At 25.6% G+C, this 26,778-nt stretch overlaps 1 protein-coding gene across 3 annotated transcripts in view; it reads left to right on the forward strand.

Annotated features, from left to right (window-relative positions):
* Positions 1-26,778, forward strand: part of LOC113557177 (protein artichoke) — a 30,706-nt gene continuing 3,928 nt past the window's right edge. For 2 of the 3 annotated variants that reach the window (XM_026962529.1, XM_026962531.2), the window contains exons 1-9: positions 1-250; positions 20,227-20,420; positions 22,880-24,299; positions 24,738-24,861; positions 24,989-25,185; positions 25,244-25,380; positions 25,450-26,041; positions 26,128-26,281; positions 26,497-26,700. In XM_026962529.1, coding sequence (XP_026818330.1) covers positions 20,263-20,420; positions 22,880-24,299; positions 24,738-24,861; positions 24,989-25,185; positions 25,244-25,380; positions 25,450-26,041; positions 26,128-26,281; positions 26,497-26,700 — 2,986 coding nt within the window. In that variant the 5' untranslated portion in view covers positions 1-250; positions 20,227-20,262. Of the gene's footprint in view, positions 251-20,226; positions 20,421-22,879; positions 24,300-24,737; positions 24,862-24,988; positions 25,186-25,243; positions 25,381-25,449; positions 26,042-26,127; positions 26,282-26,496; positions 26,701-26,778 lie in introns of those variants that run through there. The other variant, XM_026962530.1, reaches the window with a different exon arrangement.

Here is a 26,778-nt window from a genome sequence, read left to right on the forward strand (position 1 = left end):
AGACAGTATTTTTCCCAATTTCAAAACGTCCGATTATCGCTCGCAAACATACACACGCACCTGTGAACTAAATACTTTTTATTATTATAATAAATACATCATTTGTTCAATTTTTGGGGAACGCCCGATCTGTCAGTGATTTGTGGCTTGCAACAAATATCTACTGTTTGACTGTGTAGATTTTCGTCATATCGAATGGTAAAGTAATTGATAAATTCGAAAGACAACCAAGACCATCATGCCGTATCAGGTAAACTGAAATACAATTTTATTTATTTACACAATTTTTCGATTACTTCGTGGGTATAATATATATGGTATTAGTGTTTATAGGGACATTATAGCCCATATATATAGTATATATTTTGTTTTTCTAACGATTTATATATTCATGAAGGTTACATATTTTATTAAGTATCTTAATTTTCTGTTGTAGAGATGCTATGTACACATTCGTTATACGTACATTGTGTATACAATATTCATAATTAGGTATATACTCGTATGTACCTACCCATATTATACATAGGTTATATAGTATATATTATATATATATATGTACCGGCGATAACAAATTTTAATAGTAATTCCTATGCATATTATGCTATATTATTATGTTCATGTATGAATATTGTAAAAGGTTATACTTTAGAGTACTTAACATTTATATTTGTTAAACATTGTGTTTATGCCGTACGCTATATTTTTTAATAGGCGCCTAATTACTTATTAGATGTTATGTATAACTGTATAAGTACCTACTCGCATGAACGAAAGAAGCTGTAACGACAATATTTAATTTTTAAACTACTTAATAAATTATAATATAAATAATGTGATATGTAACCGATATACGTATACTGTGAAAGTGTGAAGCTTAAAATCTATTAATACAATTTTGAACGTTTTATAATCGGGCTTATTTGTGAAACGAAACTTATAAGTATACCTAAATAAATCAATTACCCGGCATAATATGATCCTAACCGCGCTCAAATTGGTCTTTGAAATCGTGCTCACATGACCTACGACTTCATAAAAAACAATAAACACGTTCAAACATCCTTATTTAATGTAAAATGTACTAAAGATTATGTTTATTAATAACTTTATTAATAATTAGAGAAAACTTTCGGTATCAGCAATTAGCTATTAAAGTATATGTACCTATATTTTGATATATATTTTATGGTTTATAAACTCTGTATAAGAACACGTTATTTAGTATTCGGGGATGTATATTATTAGTAATATCAATATGAAATGGTAATTGCATAGTTTATACATTATAATATATAATACAGAGAATTAATTTTAGTTGTTAATTCGGTGCATCGACTTAAAGGACATAATATGAATAAAAGGCCATATAAGTATAGCCAGTATAGGACCATACTCACTATTAGATATTGAAAAATCTGCAGAACCGCCTACAATGTTACCAATAGTTTAATTTATCCCTGATCGACGCAAATATTACATCAAGTGGTCGAAAGTGAAAAAATTAATTTTTCATAATTTTTTTAATTAGTAAAATATAGAATTCAAAATTATTGTATGTTTTTCTTTTTATAGTTTTTATAGTTTTTATCATTTTTATTTTATGTTAGTAAGTAAAAAAACAAACAACAATTGAATACCAACCAATATTATAATATTTTATTATATTAACATTAATATGTTGATTTAATAATGTATTTTACGTAAGAATTTATAGTTAAGAATGATCATACATTTTTTAATTTAAACTATTATTACATTTATAAAACATAGGTACTGTATTTTTTAAAAAAAAATTTGCTTTTGCTGAACTTTAAAATCTGTGCCAACTATTTTGAATGATAAGTTAACGTATCAGTTGCACCAAAGTATGCATATACGTTATATGCCTCTATATTAATTTAATCACCAACAATTTTATAACATTTTTATAATTTTGATATAAACGCTGAGATTTATCACTTAAGGTCAGTGCTGGATTACCAAATATTCTGCCTTTGGATAAATTTTAAAATTCCGCTCTTTACAGCTCCTGTACTTATCATAATAACATTTTTGAATAATTACATTATATAGTAAATGTAATTAAACATTTTTTATACGATAGAGCGAGAGCCTATAATACATGTTTTATAGTCACATTTTTTTTTTAATTACAAAAAACAAATATGATGTATCATGTTTAAGAATGCTAAAATAAAAAAACTTTTTTTTATTGAAAATGCAGAATGTATAAGTATAAATAAAAATAATTGTCAATAATTGATAATTAATATAATTATTATAATATATTAAATGTAAGTTAAAATAGTTTCGTTTCATTTGAATAGATCTGTAATTATTTTATTTACTCTTATAGAAACATTTAGGTACGTTTGTCAACTGTACCTATCTGATTTGATACAGTGATTATAATTTAAGATGGTTAGTTTTTTATGTGAGCTTTAAATTATTTTGAGAACAATGCAGCATAGGTATTATATATTATGAGTTATAATCAAATAAAGAAAGTTTCGTTTCGACTGGTGTCACAAATACAATCGCGTGTGCGAAGTTAACAGTTTCCTTAACAGAACAATGAAAGAATGTTTTTCTGATTGTATAATAGTTGATTTAGATTTTATTTTCTGTTAAAGTAATTATAAAATTGCTTGATATATTTTTTTATCTATTTCAGCCATTTAGTTATAGTTATACCTACTCTAAAATTTAAATGAGTATTAATATCTCTAAGAAACGAACTTCATAATTATTAATTACTCTGTGATATTTAGGTGTATAATATTTAGTTTAAGATTTATGAAAAACCCTTAATTTTTTTCACATTAGTGTGACTTACTCTTTTTATTGATATTAAACATATACACTTTTAGATCAACATAATAGAAAGAGAAACGATGGTTTTCACTCGCACAAAAACTTCCTAGTGATAAAGAAAATAATATTTAAACAACAGATAAAAAACATGTAACGACGTTGCGCTTAACAATGAAATAAGCTGCGTTCGTTTAAAGATTTTCAAATATGAAACAATGCTACATCCCTACATTTAATATAAATACTAAATAGCCTCCCCAAATTTAAACGTGGATCCTATAATTGTGCATTATGTTTTCGCAGTAGAATACAATTTTGATAAAAAATAGTGTTATACTAAAATCAATGTAATATGTAGCGGTAAGTAATATAAATATTGTTGAAACTGTGAAGCTTTCATATAATATTAAAAATATAGAATTATGTACCATGTTGTCTATCTAGTATCTTTTTTTGGGTTGGTACCTGAAATCAAAATATAGGTAGGTATAAAGGGTATACACTTTAACAGTATGTATTATATCATAGACTATGTAAGTAGTACATAATTATTTAAACGTAAATAACAGTATTGATATAATATAATATTGATACTACATTTTTTTTTGTTTCAATTATTTTTCTATAAAATGTATAAATATAAATAAATTAAAATAAATATATATGCTTATATTTTTCCAAAGTAAATTTATAGGCAATAAAAGAAAAATTATTCATAATATACATTTTTATAATTAAAAATGTATGTTCGTTCATATTTATCAATTATCTTAAAAAGATGTAAATGTATTAATGTTTCCCTCGATAAATGCACATTCATACCGCCAGCTCCAGCCGCTTTGCTCTAAAAATCATGTAAAAATGCAATATTTATTTTGCGTCGCTTTTATAAAAATCATTATTCATGGTAGGTTAGTTGGTTAATACAATTATTTTTAAGTTTTAAATATTAATTGTTTAATTTACCAATTCAAAGTAATAGTTGAAATGTTTTATATTTATCTAAAATCCGTGAATAAAAAGATAATATTATTATAAATTATAAAATGTAGTGAATGTATTTTAAAATAGTATTTAATTTTTTAATCTTTTAGTATACTTAGATATAAGTTAAGAGCCAAGTATAAATTTACTTAAAATGAAATAATTAAAATAAATCTAGCTAGCAGTGACTTATAATTGGTTAAAAATTCTTTAAAACCACTCGATAATAGTGTTTCAAAATTTAAATCCAAGTAAAAATATTTGTTTTATTTACTTAAAATTTATATAAATTTAATTATCAAACATTTTTCTTAAATAATTTATTTATAATAAAATTATAATGCTAATTTATTTATAATAAAATTATAAAGCTAATTTTTGTTTTAATATAAATGACTTTACTGCAAGCAAAACCAACTAAGAATAATTTTTAAGTATATACAACAAAAAATTGCAATTCCTAAACAATTAATTTTTATATTTAGTGGTTTTACTTTTTAATTTAGTAGTTATTAACCTTATTCTGTACAACTTAAGTATTTACTTCGGTAAATTTTTGTGTTTTTAAATTTTAAATACATTTTTAATTATTGTTTAGTACTTAAATATAAACGTAGTTTAATTTTCATTCGATTTTTTAAATTTTTTGAAACATATTTTTTAAGGTTGAGAAAAGTATAGTGCAATTAGAATTGGTGAACGGACTTATAGTTTTCATAGTTATGGCATATTAATTAATATTGCCATTTTACAATATATAGTATACTTATTAAATAGTAAGTTGTATTCTTGTATTCGTGCATTGTCCAACAACCATGCGATTGCTCAGTTTTATAATAATGAATGAAAAATTAAATTTTTAACTGCTTGTAATATAAATAACGATGACGATTTTTATAAGAGTTGTATTGTTTTAGATTCTATAAGTGGAGTATTGATTTTACAATGGAGTATTTTGTGTGTCTTCATCATTTTTTATAATAGTAAAAATGTATTTATTTTCAACTTTGAAAATGTATTTTGGTAACAAATTGGATCTAGTTATTATTGATACTTTGCTCCCTAGTCATCCCTTTTCCTTCTAACATATGATAATAATTTCAAAGTCTATTTAGTATTATAATACCGTAACTAAATATATTACATTTTTAAACCAGTAAAAAGTTCACAATTGATTCTAATTAATGATAAGTGATTGCAGTGAATTTAAAATTCAGATCATTTATAAAGATATAAAATGTAGACGTGAATAAAAATGATTAAGTACAGCAAAAACAGTTAGTTTTACATTTTTACGCATTTATAATGTACATATTTTATATGTATAGACGTACTGTGTATATTATTGACGTTAATTCGAGGAGAATGGTACAATTATTAGATATAATATATATATATATATATATATATAGGTACTTTCCATCATTCTGCAGTACACATAAGCTATTAGGTATGTATATAGGACGACCGGTTAGGTTTCGACACGGCCAAACTGTCGTTCAAACTGCACGCAGGAACCATAGATCATTCATATGTATGTTTTGCATTAAACATCGATGACATAAATTTCAAATTGACCGTGAATTATTGTTATCGGTTCAGCGCCGAGTCGACACCGTTATAACAAAAAATAATTTCGAATTTGCTTCCTCATAATTATCAATAAATAGGTATATCCTATACTTAATGTTATATTTTAAATAGTTATTACACATGCGTGTGTGATTATACTCTGTCGTATAAACCATAAAATATACTGAATGATTCATCGAGCATACTCACCACTATTTTGTGATGAATTTATTAAAATTAATTTTATAATACAATTTAAAATACCTATGCTATAGGTATAGATTTCGGAAAAAATTATATATTGTATTATGTAATTTAAACATTTTTATTTACCTATAATTATAAAATATAAAAAAATTATTTAGTATCTTGTTTTACATTTTCAAACTTTGTTCACTGGTCTTAAATATCTTATTAAAACTTTAAAAAAAAACTAGAATAATTTGAAAATATCAAAATATCAAATGCCTTTAAATAGTTAGCTTTTAGCCATTATTTATTGATCTATTATATTAAGAATACTTATTAAAATAATACGTGACCACTGACCATTAAATGTATAATGACATAATGTACTATTTCCATTGGTCTTCAATTTTTAATACAACAAATTTTTAATTGTATTATTACTAATTTAAATTATAAATAATTGCGGATTACTTATTTTCATTTGTTAGTATATTATTTTTTATAATAAAATCATCAAGACGTCTCTAACTTCATTATGATTGATAACAAATTGCGCCAAAACTACAGTATTGTCTATGATTTTATAATTCATCATAAATAAATTAATAATAATTAATGAAAAATAAATTTAGACTAACAAGTCAATTTTATATTTTAGTATGTTACTGAATAACTATGAATAAAAAATATTAATTAATATATAAAATTAAAATGTGTTCTTGTGTTCCAAACAATTCTTATTCAAGAGATTAATCAAGATGATAGATTATGTAAGTTTTAGCTTAAAATACTTTTATTATTTTATAATCTAATATTATTATCAAAAATAAATTACATTAAACATAACTACCTATTTGTGTACAGGATTTGAGTTAAATTAAGTCAAAACGTACTATTTGACGTAAATGGTACGGGTTGGCACAAAATCAATAAACTCGGATGTTAAATTGAGGACATTAAACTGCAATATACCTTAAGGGACATAACAAAAAAACGTTTATTATAACTTTATAATTTTTTTGGTAAAATACCATATCTCTACTTTAAACTAGTTCAGTAATTCATAACAAAAAACCATCAATATTGAAAAAAGTTAAAAATGGAAATAGTACGTTTTGGATTGTCGCATTTCATAAACGTTCAATCTTATATTGGTTCAATGGTAGTCATATATCGCCATCCGTGTGATTCGCAGCAAATATTAAATCACATAATAAAAACTCACAATACAAAATTCATGTGGGTTTCTAAGTTATTAACTTGATCATTTAATACACAACATTCTGTATTTGCTTAACTTCCTATAATACCTATATTAAAATATGCAAACAATTATCAATACAAGTAGCGGTACTTAAAAATTCCAAAAATCAGAATTTAAATAAATAGGTTCATTATAAAAATAAAAATAGGAATGATCATACCAGATAACCCTATAATAAGTACTATTGTATAAATCTGCAGAAAATATGTATAATATACTATTTTAGTATAATATGTATACCTATTACATGCGTCTACATGAACACATGCGTAATACAATGTATATACAAGCACAATCGCGCGTGTTGCAATGCCGTTGCCAAATTTGTCTCTTTCCACAGCTTCGTAGGCAAACCTTCGTCAACACATTATAATGTTATATATATATATATATTATAACACTATGCGCACTGCTGCAGTATAACGCTATTATTGCGTTCGAATCGCATTCTGGGCGGCCGCGGGTTCCATTCACTGAACTTGCCCGGAACTTAGGTCCGATATTATTATTGCGGTACTTTTTTTCGCCTTAATATGGATAATAAAACACTACAAACAGTGACCCAGTAACTGTTGTTTAATTGTTGTTCATTTGATGTTCGAGGATTAATGTTGTAGTTGCTCGTAGACCGTACAAGAATTATTATTACATTATTATATTATAACGTGCAACGTATTTAGATCCTTATACGATACGTCGATAACAGATATTACGCTTAGCACCTATATAGTATTTTATTACATTTATTATGTATGCGTATTACAACAAATTAATTTTCCCCTCGAAATGTCGGTATTTGGTCTACAGTGATGTAACTACGGGGTGTTTAATGTTTATTATTAACATCACCTCCTTCTTACCCGCAGTAGTTGTATTTATAAAAAAAAAATATATTTGATATATAATGGTTTTATTTCATATTTAATAATATTATTAAAAAGATTGATTACCATAATAAAGAGTGTGTGAATTACACCAAGTGGTATTTAAAAATAAAATGAAAGCACCGCTCCCCCCTCAATAAGAACAATTTTAGCTACGTATCTGATACACCGATATTGTCTAAACTTTCAATAATAATAACTATACTCGTTCCCGATTAAGGGACTTTAGATTTTCCCTTAAACGAGTTATAATATATATATATATATATAAATCATCCGAAAAGAATGGGGAAGCGGGTTTGTGGATTTGGGTGAGAGTCAGGAAGATGTTGTTTTTTGCACTCGTTATATTGGATCTATCCCTATAGGCTATAGGGAATAAATATATTACCTTATATAGATATATATGAAGTTAATTAAACGTGGATGAAAATACGATAATTGATAGGTGTCAGGTATAGGTACTTATATAGTTATATTTACTTACTCAATCATTTTACATATTTTTACCCGATTCAAGATAAATATTATAAAAAGACCAGTATGAATTACGAGTTCTACAAACGGTAAAAGACATGTTTTATTTGACAAACATCATAAATTATCTATTAAAAACTCTCGTTCTCACTCTTCCATAAATCGTACAACAGATGTAATGAGTTTAAGATATTAAAACAGGTATATTTTCGTATTAAATTAGACCTTATATGAATATAATGTACTTATTATTCTAAAACATAAATTTATTTTAAAACGTTATTTAAACAAATTATTATTTACCCATATCATTTTTTTTTTTTAATATTTTGACTCATTTTATAGTAAGCACCTATATGTATTGTTGTACTCGCTCTGACTGTAGTTTTCTAATTTTATAGTTTTGTATGTTATTTATAATATATAGGTTATTCATGGTTCATCGAGTTCATCGTTTATCAATAAGACGCGCGTGGCAGTTAAGTATAGGTGTAATCATTTGTATATGTATTATATATATAAATACACGCGCAAGTGATTCGCTGTAAAATTTATGTTTTGAGAGACAATTTTTAATAATATTCAAAATTAATAGAACTATAGAAACGATTTGTTTTGGAATAAATTTCATCTTTCAAAAATAATAACAATATTATATAAGTATATAATCATGCTGCCACTTACATTATGGCTGCGTAAATATAGGTACATAATATAAAACATGAAGAAAATCGTTTGTGTCAGATGCTTCGCGATGGCTGTATAGTGTCTGTTATATAATCGATGTATTGTTGGATTAAGAGTTCTATAATTTATTTTCTCTAAATAAAAATGTAATAAATAAGTGTACGGTGTAGGTACTTATACATAAATACATCATATTATATATATATATCAGCTTTAAATTGTAATGTAACTTCTTAACTTCTAACCAGTGCAATTGGTAGGCATAACCTAATGGCATAATGATAATTCTATTATTCTATCAATTTTTCAACCAAAATGATACTAAAGTATGAGTTAATTGTGCGTCTATATTTCATTATAATTTATCAACAGATACAAAAAGTGTAATTCAAAAATAAAAATAATTGATATTGTTATTTTTTCATTTACTTGCCCACCTTTGTACGCATATAATATTTTATTTTAGTATACTCATATGTAGTAAGTACCATAAAAGTACAGCTGTAGTGCTGTTATTAAACTTGCGTATAAATTTATTTAACTTTGTAAGTTGAAATTATTATACAACAATAATTTTAAATAGTATAATAGTATATTATAAATATAATTTGTACATTATATTATTTTTTGCCATCGGTGGTCTAAATTTGATGCAACTAAATAATGCAGTTATTGTATACTTGTATACAGTATAAGATTTATTTCCTATTGATGTCTCCACTACGTCGTTATTGATGGCACTATGTATAAGTACATTTTTTTAAATTAAAATCGATTTCAGCGTCTGATGCGTAGTAACGCTATATTTTTGACACAATGACGAAGGGCATCTGTATAGTAATACTGTAATAGCCTTTATAAACTGCATTGTTTTATTTGCATAAGCCATCAAAATATAAAAACATGTTAAAAATATCAATACAAATGCACGTCGCTCGTTATCAAACTCATATTATTGCGGATTTATATCAAAAGTATATAAGTTATCTCGGCATCTCGTAATGATTTTAAATTACTCTAATTCTTGATTTGCTCATTCATTTTTTACATCAACAATTTTACAAGTCTTAAGTTATCTCAAAGATTATAATGCGACCTATAATTTTAATAATATTATTATAATAATAAGAACATAATGAAAAAACAAATGAGTTTGTTGTTTTTGTTTAATTTTTTTTTTTATCGACAACGATTTCTAAAACGCGAGCAATATACACAAAAACAATTATTATTATACTAGAGACTGAGGACTGATTAATGCCGACAATGAAATGGGCAGGAATAGCAGGAACTTCGGCTCAAAACACTCGTTAACACTTTCCCTTGCCGATGATAATGATAACGGCGCGGTGTTAATTATGTATGTCAGCTGTATTTTGAAAAAGCTTTTGTTATTCCATATATACTATATTATAATACCACCTACACAGCAACAGGTCAAAATTCTTTTACGTTTTATCTTCGTTAATTATTCTGTAGCAATTTTATTCATAGAGTAAAACATTAGAGCATTCCAATTAGATTATTTTTTTTATGCAATATTATATTTACGAAATATTTAATATTACCATAAATTAAATATGGAGTAAAAATTGCAAAAAGTCGTATTTAGATTTAGGATTAAATATAATTATATTTAATACACTAATATTAGATATTCACCTAATATAGGTATTTAACTAATATAGTTTGATCACCAGCTGCACGATTCATAATATAATAAAAACTCGTGTATTATTTAAAAAATATTTAGTATAAATTTTTATCGATGTTAATATATTGTATTTTTCTATAATGTGTTTTACGTATCAATAGCATCTTGTATCTAAGTATATATACGAATAATACAATATATCTATTAATAATTTAATAGCGTATAATTATTAAAAAAATTTTATACTTATAGATAACTACCAATTACCATTTTCAATATACAATATTATACGTACAAGGTACACATTCTAAAATATAATCATGTTAATTTGTGTGTATCTAGTACATACAATAAATGTAAAATTTGTAATTAGTTAATACTTCTGTTTTTATTTACATCTATTTACGCACATGTACACATTTATTGAGTCACAGATACATAAAATGTTTAAAATGTTAAATTAAAACTTTCTATAGCAACATTTTATCATTTTATTATCCGTTCAGTATTTTTTTTATATATATGATAAATAAATGTATATATAATATATTTCTAATGATTATTATTAAAATAATAATATACTTATCTTACATACAATATACAAATATAATAAATGTATGTCATAGTTGGTTATTTCAACATATTGTTGTAAAATTTACATCAACAGACAACAATCATCTAAATAGACATGGTGGTGGCACATTAATTGAGTAATAAGAACCTTATATTATAATCTTTAGCTGTTACACACTTTCATATTATAATCTTTAGACGTTACGCACTTCTACGTTTTTCTGAAAGAACATAATATTATCAAAAAGAAAATATAATGATATATTATGTTATATCTCGTACATATTTCCATTAGTTTTATAACACTGTGATTATTTTCCGTGACTAAACTTTTTTGAGCAACAAGAATATTTATCGTCAAGAGTGGTTTTTGGTATAGCTAAATAAATCTATAGTTAGTAGGTACTTCATGTCAAAGGGAGAAAATTGTAAACACTTTTTTTAAATGATTAAGAATACTTAATAAAAAGTTACAGAACAATGTGAATATTTATGCGATATTGGTTTTTGATAAAAATGATTTGATTTGATTTCTGTTCTTTAGAATAGAATTATCGTAGACTTGGCATTTTCACCAAAAATTAATAAAATAATTTTCTATACGCGATTTAATTTTTGAATTATATTTGGATCTCGTTGAGCTACTGCTATTAAGTATAGGTTAGGTTATGTTTCTTGGTGAAAAATCTTGGAAATATAGTAAAAAGTATGCAATATAATAGTTACAATTTTTTTAGATGAACATTTGAAGTTAAAATTTTGATGAAATTAAGATATTTAAAAGAAAATTAATGAGTGATCATTTTTAAAATGTTTTTTTTTTTTATTTTGTACTTTGGAGTTATTCAAAAAATTGTAATTATACTTTTCGCCATTACCCATATTATTATTAGATTTTTTTTACATAATGCAATTTTAAAACATTTATACTAATAATTATACCATGAACCTATTCTCAGTTCTCACCATTACTAATAAATTACACATAAGTAATATTATGTGTACAAAATATATACCAATAACTTATTGGCAATAAGTATTAAATATTATAATACATGAATACATAATTTGAATTAAAAAATGTATTCATAGTATTTATTATATACAGGGAGCTAAATACTAGAAAATAAAATATATTTTGATAAGCTTTTATTTATAAAAAAAAAAAAAAATACTAGTAGCCTATTGTCATCGTACAACATTTTGTCACACAAACATTTTAAAAAAGTTTCAAATAAACTTGTACCATTTCGTTGATTGTCAATTTCACGTTACACGTTGCACATTGTTGTATTAATTAATGCTTTTATTAACCTGCTTTGAGCTACTCGAACATCTCGAACAATTTAGTTTTAAAATTTTATAAACATTTCAAAAATTGATTTATACTTAATAATACAAATTTGTCTAAGCTACAATAATAATATAAAAATATATGTATAGATACTACATAGAAAGTATACATATGTCAATACAATAAATTATTAAAATAAATAATAATAATATTATTAAAAATACATTACAAAACAAGAATTTTTTATGAACGACTTTCAAATTGTTTAGGTTCCTTAAAATTATGAATTATGTCCTTTTTAATATAAATGAGTGTCGTTTGCAAAATATGAACGCAAATGTGTTGATTATTTTTTTCACGATTGCATTCTCTTCAGACATTGATAATATAGTTAAATGTGACCCTAGTGATCCTATTGCACTTCTATACATTTGTTTTTGAATCAGTACCCAACGAGATGTTCTGATTATTCCGCAATTTCCGTGTTAGGCGTAATGACCTACATTTAAATATAGTTTTCATAATTTACTTACAACAGTCAACATTGTGCACGTTCAATTTTAGTATATTATAAAATATTTTACATTCAGGCATTTAAATTCAATCCAAAGCGAACTATTCTATTCCATCGTCCATTTTTATATAAAGTTATTAATCAATAAGTATTTATTTTTTTATTTTTTCGAACTCGACGAGAGTTCTGTGTACAATAACTGTAATCGTGACAAAATAAATGTCGTAAAAATGGCAAAGAAAAAAGTCTATAAGCAGGCATCTAAATTTATTGTTGACAAAATCATGAATCATTTCGAGTCTAAAATCATTAGTTTATGACGTTTACGTTTAAACATCCAGTTTCGTAGAAATTTGAATTTGAAATGTTAGACTTATAAATTATTTGTATTATTATATGACAATTTTTTGAACTCCTCGCTAGAAAAATAAAAAGAATTTCCTGATTTTAACCTTAAATAGCAACTTGACAGAAACTATTCTTTAAGTTGAAAATAAATACATTTTTTCTATTATAAAACGTGAACACACAATAAAAAAAAAACAGATTCCGCTGTCTTTAAGGGGCCTCGCTGCTGTCGTCAATTTGAGCTCAAAAGACATTACATTTTGACAAAAAAAAAGTTAGTTTAAGATGTTCTATTTTGATTGTGAAAAAATATCTGAACTCGGCAGAAAATTGTCTATAGAACTGAGATCGTACGGAATACTTAGTAAAAATAGAATCTTATATTCTAATGAAGTGGTAATAAAAACTTGAAAATATGAATTTTTCAAATCATAATATTAAATTTAAAATTAAAATTAAAACCGGAAGTTTCGTACGATCTCTAGACATTTTTCTGCTGAATTTAAATATTTTTTCACAATTAAGATCAGACAACGTTAACTAACTTTAATTTTGTCAAATCAATAAGTAAGTTGTCGTAAAATTCGTATAGTAAATTTTTATTGTTATCGATTTATTGACATTGTATGCGCATACGAGAGTGGCAACCGACAACCGTCGATGACCAGTCGGCGTGGTGCCCGCATTGAATTTCACTTACGCTAATAAAGTAATAACTAATAAGTAATAATAATTATTTTCAACACATCTTGGGCGGCTAAGACGAGATTATGAATTGCCTAAATGTTGTCCTTTAAATAATAATAACCGTAACGAGGCTCCCTTTAGTTTTAAAATTTTAATTATTTTAGAATTTTCTTAAATTTTTTCTGCGACAAATCCATTAAAAATACGGGTTATAGGTATGATAAATTGTTAAAGAATGCCTTGGGTCCTGGAGTGGTGAAACAATAAAATGTAATAAAAATGTTTGCTCGTGCCGTTGGTGTCGTCACACTCTTTTAATGTCCATTATACTGACCGAGAACGTCGACAAAACGAACTCCGTAGTACCAGGGTTGCATGGACTTGGTCGTGAGTTTCGGCATCGTTGTCAGTGCTGTCGGACGTCGGTGTACATATTGTGTAGTAGTTCAACGACTATCATAATCCCAACTACGTTCCTGATCACATATTTTGATCGTTCGCATAGAATATTTTTCACAATGTTTTTAAAATGTCTTTTTTTTTAATGTTACCATCGGAAAGTTCCATGAAAGACATTTTCAGCAACTTTAAGCATACACATGGCAAATATTCAAATTATTTCAAATATTATAAAATTAAAAAATAATTAAGATTGTAAATTAAAAGAAAAACTGGAACTCGCTTCGTTGTGTGTGTCATTGAGTTATTTTAGGTAAATGATATGGATAAATTATAATGAAAAACAATTTTGAGCAGAAACAGTCGGTTTATATTTCTATGAATAATACGGTTGAACCAATTCTTAGCTCTTGTTAAAAATAAAACGCATATAATATTGCATAGTAATTGTTATAATATTACTTCATATAAATAGCATTTATATTTATGTTTTAATATGTAGTTATGTATTACAATATTATTATTTTTATTAATTTATTGTAATTATAAACTTATAACTTATTAGTTAGTAAATGGTTATTACCCATTGGTAGAATGGTGTAAAATCCGTTATTTTTTATTCAAATATGTAATTTTATCAGCATTTGAAATTAAAATTTCTATAAATAAAAATGGCTCATATCTATGCATTTTTGATATTTTTATGTTTTTATACGACCAACTTATGTGGATCCCTAATTGAAATTTCAAGTTTTTTTACCGAGCATAAAATTTATTATCAAAATTTAAAAAAAAATTCATACAGACTAGTCAGCCAGATAAAACTTGTATGGTGGTTTTGTATTATATTTAGGACATTTAGGTACATATTATATTGCCATTTATGTATATTTGTATATTTTGAATTTTTAAAGCAAAACCAGCTTTTGACAAAATAGATTTTATTTTTTTGGTACGACTCAAAAACAAATAACCATAGGAAACATATAATTTTCCGTAAATTATTATATCAACATTTTATATACATTAAACATAATAACATTTAAAAAACATTTTTGAACTATTTATAAGAAAGAGAAATTTTTGATTTTTTTTAATTTTTTAACTATTGTCAATAAGTAATTTTTACCTAGTCAAAAGGTTCATCAAAATCAACTTTTTATGATAAAAAATTAATTGACTGGAAAGTTATATTATTTTTTTAAGAATGCTTGAAAATCAAAATGTACAACATTGGATTTTCAACTGAAAAATAACTATTTCTACTCAAACAATTTTTGATACAATATTATATTACTACTTATTTTTTTTTTAATATTATATTTTTGTTACAATTTAAAAAAAAAATGCTAAATACTTGAAATGTTCACTAAATAGTAAATATTTATATTATCATTTATATAAAATGTTGTAGGACATATGGAAAATTAGTCTTTTTCCAAAAAGACTAGGTTCTTTGCAATGGAAAATGACGTTTTTGAACGGCCTGCTGATTCTCAAGCTTATTTAATACATACTAACAGCAGTTTCTAACTGTCTTTTAAAAACTAGAATTATTGTATAGAAAATATAACCATTTTTTAACTCATTTATACTTACTTGTACAAAAAAAAGATCAATATAATTATTGTACTATGTAAACTAAATAAGTAAGGTACCTATAATATAGTATTATATTTATTTTATAAACTGCATCGATACAATATAATAATTGCGTATTTAGAATATCTATAAAATCCTAAACGTATACATTTGAAATTCTGAGCAGAACGAGGAATGTATTTTTCTTTAATACGAAACTAAATCTAAGCCGATATAATATGAAGGAAGTGAGATTACTAAATAGTTAACATTTATTATGTATAACTTTATAGGTATTTACTATTTACCTACATAACTACATAAGTACATTACAATCAGCTATTTTAAAGATTTAGGTAAGGATTGACGACATAATATGTAAATGTAATACGTGATGGAATCTACGATATTATGACTATAATCAGTAGATTAGATTATAATTATCCAGTATAAACATTATTTTAACGGCATACTGAACATACTATAGACATTAGTATACGTATCTGCGTTATCGTTAAAACGGTCGGATTCGTTTGTATTTTATCGAATGAGTTAATATTTCCTAATATGTAATATATTTACTAATTTATTTATTTAATATTATGATTTTTAAACTATGGAAAATGTAACGGTAGAGAACAAATTTAACAATGAAGTTACTGTTTATTATAAAAATAAAATAATCGCAATCAAACAACTATGGACAATAGCTACAATAATATCCGATGCTGTTTCTGAAATAGCAGCTAATAAAATACCAAGAACCAAAAAGAAATAATAAACTGTAAGCAATATAAACTGATAAAAAATATTATATTATGGAAGTGGTTTGGAAAAATGATAGCTAGTTCTCAAATGGGCTACTCATTTGTAAAAAGTCTAGTCTTTTAGCAAAAAAAAAGTAATTTTCCATATGACTTGTGACATAATACATGATACAATTGTCGTATTAGTTTTTTTTTCAATGTCAAAAAGATTGAAAATTTAATACAAGTTTCTTTATAGATTTTTTTATAGATATTTAAAAATATTAAAGATACAAATAAACTCGACTTTTTTTTATTAGTAAGTAATTGAAGTTCAAATTTTCATAAAATTCTTTAAATTTATAAAAATGTTCCAATGTTTTTGTAATTAAACATTTATAAAATGTTCAATTTGTATATCTATAAGAATCGCAAATTTAATAAAAAGATTCTTATATTATGATCCAAAATTATGGGTACTTAAAACTTTAAGTATATTATTATATTTATACAAAACAAAAACATTTTCAAATGCAATGTTTTTACTTTTTGGCAAAAATTAATCCAACCAATTATTTAATAGTAAAATAAATCACTTTAATGGTACATAAATACATCATAAAATATTTACTTAATATAATATAGGCTGATAGACCGTTTTGCTTAGAGTCATTTTTCGTATGCAATGATTTTATGACAAATTATATACACTTTACGCTTAATGTGCAGCACGGTTATCTTTGCCTAAATGTCTCACTATTTAGGAACAAAAAATATAATATAATAAAATATTTTTCTTCTATAAGTATTGATAACAATTATTATGCATGATCAAAAAGATTAAAACATTTTAAAAGGTACGTAGGAATATTGAACTTTAATTTAAAAAAAAAAAATAGAATAAAATACATTTACGTACATTTTTTTTATAAACATTTTAAATTTTTATTTTTACGAAATTAAATAATTACATTGAATTATTGATTTTGTTGTAATCCAAAAAATAATATTCATGTGAATGTTTTTTTACTATGTATTTGCGTATTTATTGTTTAGTCATTATCATTATTAATCGATCAATACTGTAATTGCCGTTTGCCACATATACTGACTACTGACTTTGGATTTTTCTATAATACATTTTATAGTCATTTTTTCTCCAATTCGATACGTATAAATGTATAATTTATTTAGAATTTATTTAACTAAATTATCTCTACAGTATTGAATATATAAATAAACTAAAAGGTAAAATTATATAATAATATTTATAAATCTAATTCTTCATGTGTGATGTGTCATTATTTTAAAAATTGAGTATATATTTTATATAAACAAATAATATAATGTAATCTAAATTAGCTTATACTAATAATGAAAAGTCAGTCTCATACAAATAACATACACTTTATTATCTGTCATGTTCATAAATGTGTAATAAACGCTTGATCTATCGTCAATTAATACAATATATTTATTAATAAATATTAAAATATATAATAAAATATCCTTAAAAATATAGGATGACAAACATTCTCCGCTCAGCGTTCACATCGTTTTAAGTACCTATAAAATTGATAGAATAATTTGAATTTAAATTTAACACATTTATTATAGTGATCTACCCAATTCTCGTAAACGAGTACCTTGTGAATACTCAACACAATGACACTTACTAGTTACTACTATATCTATAAAAATAAAAGAGTCTTCATCGGTATTTTATTATTTTTACCCCTTTTAACTATAAAGACTAAATAAAAAAATGCTACCAGATACCCCTAATTCACATACACGAAAAAAATAAATGAAAATAGAACATTGTTAAACCGATACATATTCCGCTCATTCCGTTCAAAATCTAAAATATAAAAAAAAAAATTATATATATATTTTGTATTTTTCCAAATTACTCGATCCGTGCGTTCTTTTCTCATTATTTAAGTCCCTATTTTATTTTCTAAAAGTAGTTATTATAATAACTGAATTTAATTTAAACAGTAAACACTAAACATTTATTTTTAAAAATTCAGTAAATACATAATACATACCTTCTATTAGTGTTTATAATTACAAATAAATATGGTTGTATTCATGCATAATACTATTTTAGTGTAATTGGTTCGATGGTATTTATAAGATCTAATCTGGCGTGAACTCAAAACGACAGTCACAATCGTGAAAGTGTGATACGCGATTTATGCTATGTATATTATACATGTAAACAGTGTAACATATAATACGTGAAACTGAGGAAGGAAACCGATCGAACGTTGCGTTTCATTAAAATTTAAAATATTTACATATATATATATATCGACCAATAAATAATTAAACTGTAATTTATTGTATAATATGTGACTTGTATAATATGTATAATACTTAGTATTTACATTGTATTGTACATTATTTTGTACGTTTATTTGTGTTTAATTTTAGTCATATACTAGCCTAACCTTACTACAATAATAATAAATTTAAATCATATTCATTAAATACCTATATTATACATGCAATTTAATAAAAAAAAAAAAATAAAAACGCTAGTCGCAAACGACCGAGACTATGGTCAAATAGCGTTATAATATACTGTACATTGTACCTATAACTATCTACTGCATAATAATATTATATTATAGGTACATCGAACCACTGGAGAATATAATATATTAATAATCTGACCTGTCCATGCTGGTATATTGAGTCGAGTGTAAAGTACAGTAGTGTTTTGTGTTCCATACATTATACATTACTGTATAAAAGTAAATAATAATAATCCTGTATATACGTTCTATACGGACATGAGTAAAAATAATTTATAAGTTTTATGAAATGTTAACGAATAACGAGTGTACGCAATGTAACTATAATACTGTTAAATACTATTTTTTAGTGATGTTATGTTAAGAATTTCGCGCTGTATAACTATTATGTTGATTTGGTTTATACATTTTATGGTTATGAATGTTGTGGTTTTGTTATAATTAATTCTGGGCTTAAAATTGTGTATGCCAATTATGACACACATTGTGTATACGAAAAGAAAAACGTGTATATCAAAGTGTGCAAGCACTTGTGAGGTATATAATTCTCTGTAAATAATATTTTATTATAGTTCAACATCCATTAAATTTAAATTAAATGTTATAAATATTTAAATATTAGCATTACAAAATAATTTTTTTTAGGATCTATAATAGATAATTTATATTAGGTTTGAAATAATCTATAAGTATTGCTTGTTTGTACTCTGAAGAATATGAACCCATAACTCCTTTTAATAATTTATACCTTACGGTATATTATACTAGATTTTAAGGAGTATTCAACTGCTACAAGTAACCTGATTATAATTAATATATTTATAGTGTAGGCAGTTAATGAAAATTGTCCAGTTTTCCATACTAACAATTCGCTAACAGGCGCGGATTAATGTATAAAAAAAGTCCTAAATAGTGTCATCGATACATTATACGTACCTCTTAATAGCTATTTAAAAATGAATATTAACAACTGATTTTTATTTATGAAATTAACTGTTTTTTTTTTGTCACAGGAGAAGACCGTGGCCGGTTGAGGTCATGACGACGCAATGCGGTCCACCGACGGTCTGCTGGCACTGCTATGGGTCATCATCGCCATAGCTGTGACTGCGAGGACGCCGCGTGTCGCGGCGGCTACGTGCCCACAGCCAAGTGATGCCATCCGGCGATGCAAGTGTTCCAGCCGAGACAATGAAATCCAGATATGGTGAGTGTCCGCACCTTTGAATAAGGTCTGATCTGTAATAAAAATCATATAATATACCGTATATAGGTCCAAGGTATAAGTATTGCAGACGTACTTATATAAATAAAATATAGACGTAAGGGGATGGCAAATCCATACCACGCGAAAAATTAAAATATTTTTTTTCTATGTATATGTTACGGCTAAAGTCCGAATTAAGCTAATGTGCACATTATCCGGATAATGTGCATATTATTCAATTTCGGATTTTAGCCGTGAATAAAAAATGTTAGGAAATGGATTATGTATACATTACCCGGCTAAAGTAACTTTAGCCATCGTGTTTATGGCTAATGTAAAATATTATTAATAAATTCATAATATATAATATTTTATTTCAATAAAATTAATTAATATAAGTTAACAATTAAATGTTATACTACATTTGATGCAATATTAACTTTATTTCTATTTATTAGATAACATTATTTTTATTATTTATTTAAACATGGTAAACTTTGATGACATTTAGAACTGCATAAAATCAGTGGCGTCATTTCAATTTTTTTTTATATTACGCATGGCATATTTATAGCAGGCTACCTAAAAAAATAATTTTTGGCCATAATTTGCCATTGTTGGACGTTGGTATATAACTATTAGCTAGATACGTACGTAATAGCAGACACGCTCTTCTGACGCATTCAGCACAACATAAAGTTAACAAGAATTTCATTTTTTTAAGGAGTTTAATATAGGCAATATGTAGAGTGTGCTGTAATAATGGTCATAAATAGACCTTGGATTTCAATACATTTGCATCTTTTTTTGGGGGGGTGTGTTACTCGAAGTGTAGTTTTTTAAGACATTTTTGATCTATTTCTCGTACTATGAGTAAAAAAAATCACTTCATTGAAATATAAATATAGTACATAGTGAAATAAAAATGTGGTAATTTGTCAAATTTAAGTCTTTACTCATTTTTATATTTACAAACGTACTTACACAATAATTTTTTTCTTAATTTTAATATATATTTATCATAGCATTTTTTAGCGCTATTAAATCATAAATGCATTTTCTAAAAAGGCATTTTTTGATATTTTTGGAGTATTTAAATCTGAGCCCTAGTCATAAATCATAAAAATGTACAAGTTCTGATAAATAAAATAACTTGTGTTCTTATGAATATATTTTTTAAATTTTTGTTTTCATAAAATTAATAGACACGTATACTACACGTGTAATATGATTTTTTTGTTTTTTTTTTTTGTACAGATAATAAAAAAATTTAATTTAATTGAAAAATACTAAATAATAAAAATAAACTATAGTAATCTGTTTACAATTTTGAGGTATAAATAATAAATGTTAGCCCCTTTGGATCAAATAATAATAACAAGAATTATGCAATCTAAGGACTTTTTGATCTAACAACCTACTATCAACATGAAAACTATAATAAAATTATTATTATTATTATTATTATTATTATTATTATTTCTTGCGGCAGTCTCAGTATAGGTGTACTAAAAGTATTCGATAGACATCAATATAAGTATTTAAATACCTATATATTACAATAGGTACTATAGATTAGAAACAATAAATATTTTTTTATATTTTCTAATTTTTTTAATTTTATTGTTTTGCTAAAAATTCTCTTTGGTCTATATTAGTATGAAAGTATATCACTATTCGCATCCAAATAATATGATTACATTTCAAATTCTAAGTGGTTTTAATAATTTTTGTTGAAGACCGCGATGTCGACGCATTATTAAACAATCATTTTTTAAATGATAGCCGATAGGTACATAAAAATATGGTCAACTGGTGGCAAACAGTCATTATATAATATTTAACCGTATTATTGATACGAGTGAATTTTTATCAATATTTACTCGACTGGGCAGGTGTGACTTCTGAAATAGACACCAACAATTTAGAAAATATATACTATATAGATTTTATTTTTAGGAACTTTTTAAAAAGATGTATAAGTACTTATTTTATAGATGTAGACACACGTCAAATATCAATAGGTTTTATTTTTTAGTTTATTTTACGTGGCCATATGCGATTGTGGCAAAATTAATCTTTATTATATTTTCACGAGTCGCCGTCGTGATTTTTAGAAACGTTTTTTAGGCATTATTAACTAGATATAAATAGGTATGTTTTTTTCGCTTGTGATTATTTTGAACAGTGGCGTATTTTAAATGTTTTTTTGGGGGATGTCCAGATAATATAGGTATATACTTATTTGTTAATTGATTGCAATATTTCTGTTTTACATCTACTACCACAAAGATGATAATATACTCATCAAATATTGTAATAAAACATTTTTATTTAGTTAGTTAAAAATAGTAATTTTTATGTAATTTAAATCATACAGGTAAAAAATTTAAATATTTATTATTATGTTTTGTAGCATTTTTCTGTTTATTAACAATGCGACACTTATACAATTCCAGGTGTAGTCATGGAGATTCGAAGACCATATTTGATGAGTTGAAGCAGCTAGCCTCATCCGTAACAGATCCAATTGATGAACTAATATTGGAAAATAATGCCATTTCGTCAATGCCTGCCAATGCTTTTTCAACTTTAAAAATTATACGATTAATGTTACGTGAAAATGGAATTCAAAAAGTCGCTTCAAACTGGTTATCTGATCAAGAAACAAGCATACTAGAATTGTTCATAGTTGAAGCAGAACTTAGAAGTTTTCCAGAGGAAAGTTTAATGGTGTTACCTAGATTAGAAGCGCTATCGTTAATTGCAGGATCATTGACGCGACTACCAATAATATCTGGCCTAGCTAGATTGAGGTATGTTCAAATCGAAGCATCTTCATTAATAAACATGGGAACAGGCAATTTCTTAGGGTTGCCATTTCTAGAACAGTTGCATATCACTGGTTCTCCGAAAATGCAAAAATTGGACGTAGGCACTGTACAAGATTTGCCTCGACTATTTTTGTTAAATTTCACGGATTGTGGAATCACGTGGATGCACCCTAGAGCTTTTGCTCGCTTGCCATCGCTTCTTGAACTATCATTAGTCGGCAACAAGTTAGCTGATGCGTCTAATATTGGAGGAGCAATTAGAGATTTGACCTCATTGACTACAATTAGACTCGATAGAAATGAATTAGAATTCATTAATGAAGCCACATTCGTAGATATACCGTCATTACGTCACGTTTACCTGTCCACCAACAAGATAAGTGATATACGCAGAGGCGCATTTCATCGGATGCCCAATCTAAAGTCAATCGACATAAGCAAAAATCAAGTACGTCATATCCATCCGGAATCATTCACGCCTATTCGCGATAACAATCTAGAAGAATTATGGTTATCCGAAAATTCCATAGACAATGCGATGACAATCAGACTAATTTTAGACATGTTTCCGAAACTTCGTTTTCTGGATGTCAGCAGAAATCAGTTACAAGACATTATTTACGGATCAGTACAGGGACATTCAAGACTAGAAATGTTGTACTTAGAACACAATAAACTCCAAAGGGTTGGCAGGGAAACATTCACTGCTATGCCAATGTTAAGGGAATTGAGATTGGCCAATAATTCGCTATCCAATTACCTAGCAATCCCTCTATGGAATTTACCAATGTTAAAAGGTCTTGATATATCTTTTAATAAATTTGACAAACTAGAACGACGTATGCTAGCTACATTACCATCATTAAGAAGATTTGATATCAGCCACAACGCTGTTTCATCATTGGATCCGACCACTTTTATTGACACTCCAAATTTAGAACACATAAATATATCTTACAACAATATAGATTCTATAAACTCTTTAACACTAACTCATTTATACCATTTGTACGAATTTGATGCAAGTCACAATAGACTTAATCATGTATGTATTTTGTTTTAGTTACCTATATAAATATTAGTTTAGAAAATAAAAATATAATAATTACATAAACTTAGTTTCCCTTTCACGAACAAACTAAAACGATCAGGTTAAAATCACACTGTTAACCAATTTATCATGATGATTTATTTTATTTTTACACCCAAGTTTAAACTATTATTTCTTCCAACAATTACATCCTTTTTAATCTGAATACTAAATTATTATTTACACATTTATTTTTCAGAAGAATATTATTATAATATGGAAAAATTATTTGTATTATATCTATAGTTAAATTTTAAATTTTTAAATTAATAAAAATATTAAATTTTATGCACACAATTTTTTTTATAAAAAAATCAGTTGTATTATTAAATTTTTTTAAATTATTATAGACTACAAATAAATTTGAAATATAAATATAAATATAATTTACAGTTTGTTGGTGGTATGCCAAGAGCCATAGAATACTTATATTTGTCTCATAACAAAATAATGAGCTTGCCAAGTGATAGTTCAACAGATTTACATCTTCCAGCTTTAAAACTTCTTGATGTTTCAGGTAACGTAATACTAATATCCCATTTTATTATAATATAAGTTTTATTTTATCATTGTTTTTGATACTAAAAATATTATGATATATTATATGTTACATTTTTAATTATACATTTAATTTATCTGTGTAGATAATGGTATTCATAGAGTACCAGCAAATTCATTGACTGCTTTAAATTTATTGCGTTGGCTCTACTTGGGTGGGAACTCAATGCAACAACTGGATAATGGAGCATTTAGTGGATTAAACCAATTAGAAATACTAACATTAAACGACAATAAATTATTAAGTATACATTCGAACACTTTTAAGGAGTTACCACTTCTTGTGAGTTAAAATAAATAAAAATAAAAATATAAAGTGTCTAATTTACATTATTTTTTAGAACGAACTAAATTTAAAAGGTAACAGATTAGAGATTTTAGAACCTTCTTTATTGTCTAATAATGTAAAATTGAAAAAACTTGATGTAAGTCATAATAGACTAACTGAAATTCATGAATCATATTTTTCTGTAAATAAGTAAGTAAAAATTAACTTTTTTTAATAAGATATTTATATTAATGAATATTAATTTTTGCATTTATTTAGGGAACTTGAAGAACTATCTATTTCTCATAATTCTTTATCTGAATTTCCATCATCATTAGCAGCGAATCCGAACCTAAAAATTCTAGATTTAAGAAATAACGAAATTAAACATATGAAAAGTGGAATAGTCTCATCAATGCCATACTTAAAAGAGTTGTACTTGTCAGAAAACAACTTAAACATTTTAAATGAAGGGGCCTTCCAACAGCTACCAAATTTGACTATTTTAGAAATGGAAGGAAATAATCTCAACACGTTACCTTCATATGGCATACAAAGCTTGCCAAATCTCATGGTTGTAAAAATGGCTAGAAATAAATTGGTATCCTTACCAAGTGCAGCCATGGTGAATCTACCAATGTTACAAATTGTCGAATTGCAACAAAACCAACTCAATGAAATAGCCAGTGATGCATTTGTAGGTATACCAAATTTAATTATGATGAACTTGAGCCACAATTATTTGAATGGCATGGAGAAATCTGGTTTGAATAATCTAAGAAATTTAGAAGTACTTGATTTAAGCCATAACAAGTTAAAACAAATAACTACTAGAAGCATACAAAATATGCACTCATTAATCATGCTAAAAGTAAGCTATATAAAATATATTCTATTACGATTCATATTGTAAAATATGTTCATAATGGTATTATATAAAAACATGTATTGTTCTAGCTTGATAACAACAGATTGTGTAATATTATTGGAAGCCCATTTGAAGGAATGAGCCGTTTAAGAGTATTAAGCTTACGGGATAATAAAATGACTTCACTTTCTGAATCTACATTTAACAGTATCAAACCCACAATATCTCGTTTAGATGTTGATGGTAAATTGTATTTTTATATACATATTATATATTTATATATATCTAATTGACTTTACTGAAATTATATTGTTCGTATATTTATCCCTTATTATTATATTTTCCATAATCAATAACAATATGACTTTAATGTTTGAATCTATAATATGATATATTTATAAATTATTATTATAAGCTAAATTAATATAATAATATTTTGTTTAATAATTTAATATTAGGTAATCCAGTACACTGTGCTTGTAACATGAGATGGTTGCAATCATGGTTAAGAACGACAGCTGACAGTTTTGGGCCTAGGTGTACCGACGGTACTTTACTAAGAGAAATGCCATTTACATCGAAACACTGTGACGAAAAAGAATTAAACAATATAGAGGAAAACATTCCAGGCTGTGAAATTGAATCTATTCCTGTTGGTAATGGTGAGAATTGTGTATAAAATATGTCATGTAATAAAAATGTACAAACATAGGTTATAACTGATATTTGAAAAATTGTGT

Source organism: Rhopalosiphum maidis, chromosome 3 (genome assembly GCF_003676215.2).
Source record: "Rhopalosiphum maidis isolate BTI-1 chromosome 3, ASM367621v3, whole genome shotgun sequence".
Classification (NCBI taxonomy): domain Eukaryota; kingdom Metazoa; phylum Arthropoda; class Insecta; order Hemiptera; family Aphididae; genus Rhopalosiphum; species Rhopalosiphum maidis.